General features: G+C 42.8%; 1 protein-coding gene across 1 annotated transcript in view; it reads left to right on the plus strand.

Annotated features, from left to right (window-relative positions):
• LOC105997493 (leucine-rich repeat-containing protein 37A3-like) overlaps positions 1-8,639 on the plus strand; it is a 27,758-nt gene that overhangs the window by 17,295 nt on the left and 1,824 nt on the right. The window contains 2 exon segments of the mRNA XM_013031929.1: positions 2,000-2,142; positions 7,577-7,731. Of these exon segments, the coding sequence (XP_012887383.1) occupies positions 2,000-2,142; positions 7,577-7,731 (298 nt within the window).

Here is an 8,639-nt window from a genome sequence, read left to right on the forward strand (position 1 = left end):
TGGTGGTTAATTTTCTGCCCAGGCTGGCTTTGAATCATGGTGCTCAGATCCCAACCTCCCAAGTAGCTAGGATTATACATGTAAGACACGGTGCCTGGCTCTGTTAGGCTTTTTGGTTATCCATCATTTCATATACAAAGAAAAATAGTTTAGTTCCTTCCTTTCCAACATTTATGCTCCATTTATGTCCTTTTACATTCGTTGGGACCTCTTCAATAGATGTGCCTCATTTATGATAGTAATAATTGTAATAAAGACAGTAATCTTGTCTTTGATTTGATAACAATAGTGTTGTTTTGGTCTTCAGTAAAGATTGTGATCAGTGAAGGGCATTTTCTTTACTGTGTTAGGAGATACCATGGAGAATTTTCTGTTGGATATTATCTAAAATACTGAATAGCATATGTTGTTCTAGCTTTCGACAAGACTCTCAACCAAGTACTGTGGCATAGAACACAATCTATTATAGGATAAAATTCTTGGAGTCAAAAAAGTTACCTCCTGGGTAGAGAAGAGATAAATTAAGGAAGGAACAAGTACTCATACTGGTGGAAAATCATGATTGTATTTTCTTCCCAAACAGATTTATTCCCACAGAGCATCGGCAACAGAAAGTAGAGAGTCCTCAAGGTAAATGGGAGTCTGTAAATCTTCCAGTGAAGATCTGAGAACTGGAGGGGCTCTAGAACTCATCTGTTTCTATCCCCTAGCCTTACAGTGGGGAGGGGCACTACTCAAGGTAGAGAGAACTCTTCCTTCCCAGAGGTCTTACCTGGCTCCAGCAAAAGAAGTTCCTCAGCAGAGGCAGAGGTAGCCAGTACTGGCATGGATAGTTCTCTGTCACCAGTCCTTCAGTGAATGAGGGTGGGAGACTGAGAGGTTTCAGCTGTGTCTGCTCCTGCTATTGGTGGGCCTCCGGAGACAGTGTAAGAAATCCGTGGGGTGTTGGGGGATAGGTCTGGTGGAAGGGGGGATGTAGGGGTGGGTCCTTTACAGGGATAAGAAAACTCCTCATCCTGCTGGGTACCTTCTCATCCCCACTCTCGTTCACATCTTTTAGGTAAGAGAGACCTCAGATGCTAATTTATCATTGCTTTTGTAATAAAGAGAAGAGAAAGGGGAAATGTCTTGCAGCAGGGTCACACTGCTCAGGAGGTTTAGGAGAAAAGGGTTCTTTTCCCTTATTACATGAGGACACATTTAACCAGGACACACATGCAATGCAGACATCCACAGTCTCAAGAACCACAAACTGATTTTTCCTGTTCTGCTTGCATTCAGAAACGATAGCTTGCCTTTAAGTGCTAGTCATGTCCTTTAAATTGATTTCATAAGTCATTCATCATGACAGCCTTTCAGAGATGAAAATGTCTAAACTACACAACTTTAGAAGTTGTGCTTGCTAGGACTCAGCTTATGTAAAAACAGCTAAGATAAAACAGCTAAGAGAACAGAGGGGTATCTCCTTCTCCCAACAACTGACACATGGGAGACTTAGTCCAAAGAGGACTGAAGTGAAAGGCTCTAGAGAGATCAAATGCTTCTGTGCAGAAGAGTTGAGCAGTTGTTTATGTGCAGGGATTTTTGGCAGAGAACATAAGTGGGGCTGGCAGTCCACCTATGCTGCAGGCCAAGTCATTTCTAAAGGTCTCCCTAGAAGCATTGTAGAGACCTTTGAGACAGACCTGGGAGGCTCCTGCAACTTCTGTCTGCATGCATGGAATTGTTTTCAATCCCCATGCTAGGATAGCCTTTGCTCATTGTGATTATGAACCAAAGTATGGGGATTTCTGTCAGTAAGATCTGAGATGTACACTGTGAGAGACATGGAAAATGGCAGGAGTCATTCTTTGCTTCCTCTTCCCCCCAAGGAGCTTTTTTGGATTTCTGCGAAGGAAATGCTCATCAGAAACTACAAGTCAGGCAAGTTAAGGACTTAGTTCTGTGGCCAGAAAAGGGAAGCGAATGTAGAATTAATATTTCTCCTTGTCTTTCCTAGGAGGGCTTCTCCTTATGGCAACCAGTTTGGCTGAGGGATATGTACAGACCTCTCAATGCCACACGCAAGAAAAGCATGGCCAACAAGCTACATGACAGGGACTCTTCCGATGAGGAAGAGAGTTTGCATAAGAAGAGAAAAGGGTAAATGTCTGGGGGCAATTCAACATTCCTAGCTAACAAGGGGAGGCAAGGAAAAGTCTAGTTGCTTCCTTCAATACTGAAAGCCTGGTATTGTTCCTTTTACAGGGATCCCAGCCAGTGACATTGTCATAGAAATTCCACCATCATCATCACCACCACCAGCCTCACCACCACCTCCTCCTCCACCTGCTGAAATTAGTCCACCGGTGATCCTGGGTGTTGTGGTGCTGTGCGTGCCTCATAAGTCTGAGACTTTTACACTTGGACTCTCACATTGTTTATTCCACACCTAATTTCTAACATTTGCTAACATTTTGGCATACTGTTTCCTCAGATTAAATTGTATACAATTCATAACCATTTCCATGGGTGGTACTTACATATATGTGTGCAGATAACAGGGGCACAGGCAGGAGCGGCAGGACTGTGGCGAGGGCTGTGTCATGGCAGTCATGCTTGCAGAAGGTGTAGGTGGCTTCCAAAGAGGACATCCTGCCTGCATTCTCTCAGTGTAATCAACTTCTGGGGAACAAGAGAATATATCCTCAGCATGTAGGTTTGGGGTTTTGTTCAAAATCTCAAAATCTGCCTATTTTCTGGGAAGTTTCTGGGTAGTGATAGAAGTCAAATATGGCTAAGGAAATTAAATGAAAAGGAGAGCTATAGATTCTTCTGGAAGTTCTAAAGATCCTAAAAGTGGGACTGGAGGAGGTGAGAAAGGGCCCACATTACTTATCACTATAAATAGATGCACATTCGGGCCTGAGACTTGGCTTCAAAGCAAAACCTTTGCTTTGGGGGCAGCTGCCTGGCACTAATGGGAAATATCCAGACCAGGCTTATGGGTTCCTCAAGTCTCTTCTTTTATATGTAAGAGATGAACCTTTTTTTGAAGCTTAGCCTTCTAAACCCTTTCTTTGAAGCTTAGCCTTCTAAACCTAACTCTGCCCACTTGGAGACAGGTTTGTCACAGGCAGACCTGTCTGGATCTTTAAACTTTAAAGCCCGTGGTTTTGGTTTATGAAGAAGCAGTCATTTACAAAGAGCTTGACCTTCTGTCTTCAGGCCATTGTTCACTTCTAGCCACCTTCACAAGATGTCATGGTCACCAGAATGCAGGGGTCAGTGAGACTGCTCCTCTCTGGAATCAAGTCTTTTTCGCAGGTTCTCAAACTCACAAAGTAATGTGTGCCCTGTCGTATATGATTTTGTTACCCAGATCAGCTGCTTGAGAACTTCACATTGGTTTATTTTTCTTTTTAAAGACCTAGTACTTGCCCAACTAGCAGGAAGGTGCTGGAAAGAGTAGGGAAAGTACAATATGCACAGGGAGTCAGTGATTTCCCAAGATGGCCCTCCTCCTACCTTACTGCGGAAAGCAGTTGGTGAGGCCACTTCTCCCTTCACATGGACTGCTCCAGCCTCTCCTGTCCCACGAGAGCTGCCCAGCTCTGCTCAGCTTCACACATCTACTTCCTGCCCCAGTCCATAACTGTGTGCTTCCAACTGGTAATTTTCAGAGGGTAGAAAGGTTTTTCAACTTCACGCTCAAATTCAAAGTCCATTAATAATTCATTTAGAAGGTAAAGCCTGAACACATTCATGAGGAAAAGAATATAAAAAATGAATAAGAACAGAAAATTCACCTACTGACTATCAGCAAGCTTGGACAGTCCCATTTTCTCATCTCACGGTAACATGAGATGAAGGATGGATATATCCTCTTGGGTCCTCTAGTTGAGCAGTGAATGGAATAGAGTCATAATGTGCAGCTGTTCAGTTCCTCCTCTGGCTGATCAGTTAGCCAGGGCTGGCCTTATGACCCCTGTTCTCTTGAGGCCTCCCAAAGCTAATTCCTGAGAATAAAGATGTTTCTCTTTATGTAGTCATTAAAATGAGTGATAATAAAGTGTTTTTACTGAGTTGAAAACACAGGACTAGTAGTAATCACAAGCAGCAGCAGTAGCAGGAGCTACCAGCTATACAATTGAATTACCTGATGCCAATCCCTAGCTCAGACATTTCACAGTCGTTTATTATTTAGCCATATACTCCATAGAAGCATAATTTGCTTTTTGTTTTTGTTTCATTTGATACCTAAACAGCAGAGCTCACAGAATGCAGGTTACCTGCCTAGGAACCCAAAATCACACATCCAAAACCAGAGGTTAGGATTTTAACCAGGACAATTGAAATTCCAAAGCCTCCTAATTATTCCACAGCCTGGTTATAGAATACAGGCTTATGGAGAGAGATAAGTAGTGCTACCATCACAAATAATGACAGTGACAATGTGGTCAGTAATGATGACAATGCTGAAGGGGAATATGATGGCCATTACTTTAGTGAGCATCACCTACAGGCCAGGCATAGTACTCAGCATTTAGTTCAATGTTACAAGGACCTAAACTCCCCAGCCCAGCTTATGTCCTCTTTCAGTGGGGACATGGGTATTTCTCTTAATAAAACTATTGGGCAAAAAGACAAGAGCTCACTACAAAGCAATTCTATTGCTAGACATCTCAAAGATTATACCAAGATTACAGGCAATATTGGGTTTCTGTTCTGACATATTTCCCTTACTTCAAAATAAGACATGATATCTATGTAAACCTCTCAATTTGATACAATTAAATTTTACAGTTGGTTGAAACTGAGGAGATCCTGCAGTGTTCAGCTAGTCCTAACTGTGGCAGAGTGTATGTCTGAGTATGTCTCTTAAGTGAAACCTGCGTAAAAGAGAGATGTCACCCAGACCAACAGCCTATGTATGAATGAAAATTCTCACAATTTTAGTGCAACATGTCACAGAAAAGAGAGATGATAGCATGAGGCAATAATATGATTAGGATCTATGTGGTATGAGATGAGGTGTGTCTTTTTCAGAGGAGGGAAATCAGAGGTCCTAACAAGAGTGCAGAAAAGAGATGGAACTTGAAGTGAGGCTTCATAATAAACTTGTCTAGGACAGAATCTCTTTCCTGAAGGCTCTCCTAGGCTGGGAAGATGGATAGACAATTCATATTGAAACCACAATGAGTTGGGTATGACAATGACTATGGACCAAGAGTGGCTCAGCTCTGGGTTAACTAGAAAGGAGAAGATATGAGGGGATATTTGGAGGAAGGAATGTGAAATAAAGGGCTTTTTAGCTGCAAGAGGAAGGAAGGCATCTAAAAAGTAGAAGTACAAAGGTACAGAAGCACAAATCCTCAAGGTATGCCTGCGCTGTGTATAGTCAGTCTGTGTTCTAGAACATGACATCAAGGAAGAAAAAGAAGAAATGCTGCAGATGGCCCAGTGACAGGGACCTGTCCCACAGACCCTGGCGAAGGCACAGCCACCTCAATATGAACAACTGATGGGTTAAACAGCACAAACATGATCAAGCTTGGGTTTTAGGATGGTCCTTTGATGGTAGCTTAAAAGAGAGGGAGCAGGAATTAATGGGGGTCAGGGGCTCTAGGAATTGGGACAAAATGGGGCATCAGACAGGTGTGATACACTTTGGGCTTTGCAAGCTCAGTAAGTAAATAAAAAAATTAGGTTCCCCTTGCTAATGAGATCATCCCCCTCAACCAAGCAGTATTAATAGTAGGATGTTTCCTGTTTCCCCAGTCATCTAAAGAATGTTATGTATTCCAAAATAAGCTCCCTCCCTGGAAAAATTCCAGCCTTGGTACCCCCAGTCCTGATAAATCTGGTCTGACTTACCTTCTGAGAAAACTTTGGAGGCTGAGAATGTGGCTTAGTGGTAGAGTTCTTGCCTAGCATGCATGAAGCCCTGGGTTCAATTCTTCAGTACCATATAAACAGTAAAAGCCAGAAGTGGTGGTGTGGCTGAAGTGGCAGAGTATTAGCCTTGAGCAAAAGACACTCAGGGATGGTGCCCAGGCCCTGAGTTCAAGCTCTAGGACAATAAAAGAAAGAAAAAAACAAAGTTTGGGAGATTGAGCTTCCATCCTTAGCACTTCCTCCCCTCTCCACCCTCTAAAAAATAGCACATGATACTCAAAGCAGAAGTGGTAAGGATGGCTGACATGGAGCCTGTTAAACAATAATGTTGGGAGGAGGATTTGGCACCACATGTGGAAGGCTTGCCTTGTAGGGCTGAAAGACACAGATTTCCTGTGAGTGCTATGAAACCTTATGTAGATGGGAGCCAGGCCCTGGAAGATGAAGCAGTGATACAGAGTCTGGGACACTAATACTAAGGCCACAAGTAGCCCTGCCTGGACTTTCTAACTGAATTATTACATGCCAATTCAATATGCTTCTTACTCAACCCAGTTTGTTGGATTTCTCTTTGTAGCAGCTGTCCCTACAACAAATGAGTTATCTAGGTGGGCACAGTGGTCTAAACTTGTAATCCCAGTTACTATGAAGGCAGAAATAGGGAGGATCACAGTCTGAGGTCAGCCTAGACAGAAATTTAGGAATACCCCATATCAAGAAACAAGCTGGGGGCTGGGAAAGTAGAAAGATGGCTCTCCAGGCTAGACTAAGAAAGCACTAAATGCCATCACTAAGAATAACTAAAGGGAAAAATAAATTGGATGTGGCTCAAGTAATATAGCACCTTCCTAGCAAGTGTAAGACCCTTGGTTCAAAATCACTGTGTCAGAAAGCAAGCAAGCAAGAAAGGAAGGAAGAAAGAGAAAGAGAGAAAGAAGGGAAGGAAGGAAGGGAAAAAAGGAAAGAAGAAAAAAGAAAAGGAAGAAAGGAAAAGGAGAAAGGAAAGGAAGGAAAGAAAGGAAAGAGATAAAAGAAGGAAAGAGAAAGGGAAGGAAGGAAAAAGAAGGAAAGAAAGAAAAAAATAAATGATAGAGAAAAGAAAAGAAGGAAGGGGGAGGATGGGAAGGGATGGAAAAGGGAAACAAAGGAGGAGGCTATAATGCTTGATAAGAAATGTACTCATGATCTTGACCATGTAATTGTAACCCTTCTGTACAGTATTTTCACAATTAAAAAAAAGGAAGGAAGGAGAAAGAAAAAAAGAGAAAGAAAGGAAAGGAAAGGAAAGAAAAAAAGGGAAGAAAGAGAAAGGAAGGAAGGAAGAGGGAAAGAAAAATGGGTAAGAATGGCTCCTGGTCTGGTACCTGCTTATGATCCCCACTACTATCCAGGAATTGGAGGTAACCCATTATTATTCAAGGCTTGACTGGGTAACATTGGCACAAGACCCTAACTAAAGCGAAATTAAAGCAAAAAGCCATCGATGAGACCCAGATGACAGAGCACTTCAGGCTGGAGTGCCTCAGTACAGTCCTGGAGACTGTCCCAATACTGAAACTGTAAATACTTTAGCTATTTCTGCAATGATATGCTACAAACAGTCCTGAAGTCAGATTGAAATGATGACCCCCTATGAGACTACAGCTAGCTAATGTACTTATGCTCTAGCAGTAACTGACTGGTGTTCTTCCTGGGGCAGCCTGCAGAGGCAGTCGCTGCCCAGGGGAAGCTGCTCTTGTGTGAAAGAGGAAGTACTCAATGACCAGCAGATCATCATGAGGCCCTTTCAAGCTGACATTCAGAACTACACTTTTCATTTCTACTTCATCCCATGGACCAAACCAAGCCACATGGGTAAGCCCAAATTCAGGGGACAGGAAAAGACAGTTCACCTACAATGAGACCATGGATGCTGGGAGAGCAAGAAGTTGAAGGGAGTAATTCTATCTCAGTGGGAGATGAGCCCTGGTTTGGGCCTACTCTTGTAGTGGTTCACAGTGCAGTAAAGGAAGTACCTACAATTGTGGGGACTGTTCTCTATGAGCTCAGGGGCCCTGACAAAGCAAGAACCACATCTCTCTCCTCATAGCCCTGTTCCCATCCCCCAAAGCTTAGAACTAAGCCCTGCCTGAGGCTTGGCTATGGAATATTACAGATGCATTTGACCTTTGTTCTTCAGTATCTCCATGTGATTCCCTATGAAATACAGACTGACCTACTGACAGCCAGCATATAGTGCTATTTGCCTCATAAACTGTAAAGAGATAAGCACCCTTTGGAGCTGAGATCTGTACTCAGATGTGTGTGACAACAAATCCTGCAGCTGTTGCCTCCCAGAGGCATTTCCTGAAGAAAGGGCTAAACACCTAAGCAGGTTTGGTGAAATTTCTATCTCTATGAGCTGCTAGAAATGGGAAAGATTTGTATCACCTGAAGGATCCTATTCTATCAAGGGCCCATTTGAATTGGAAAAGATACATATCACCTAAAATATCCTAGAAGAGCGCTATCAAAAAGCATAAAAGTAGTTAGGGATGCACACAGACGAAGAATAATAGTCTTGACAGTGAGATTCCCCTGCAAAACGCTTACCTGAATTTCTACCTTTTGTCCTCCCTAGAGACTGATTTTTCCAAGCCTTAGGAGAGAAAAAAAAGTGATTAATCCTAAATAATCTCAACAAATGCAGACAGAGACCAAAAGGGTAGAGAGCTCCTAGTCCCCCAAAGCAATTATTCACTGTCAAGTCACCAATGCTCGGG

Source organism: Dipodomys ordii, unplaced genomic scaffold (assembly GCF_000151885.1).
Source record: "Dipodomys ordii isolate 6190 unplaced genomic scaffold, Dord_2.0 Scaffold147, whole genome shotgun sequence".
Taxonomy (NCBI): domain Eukaryota; kingdom Metazoa; phylum Chordata; class Mammalia; order Rodentia; family Heteromyidae; genus Dipodomys; species Dipodomys ordii.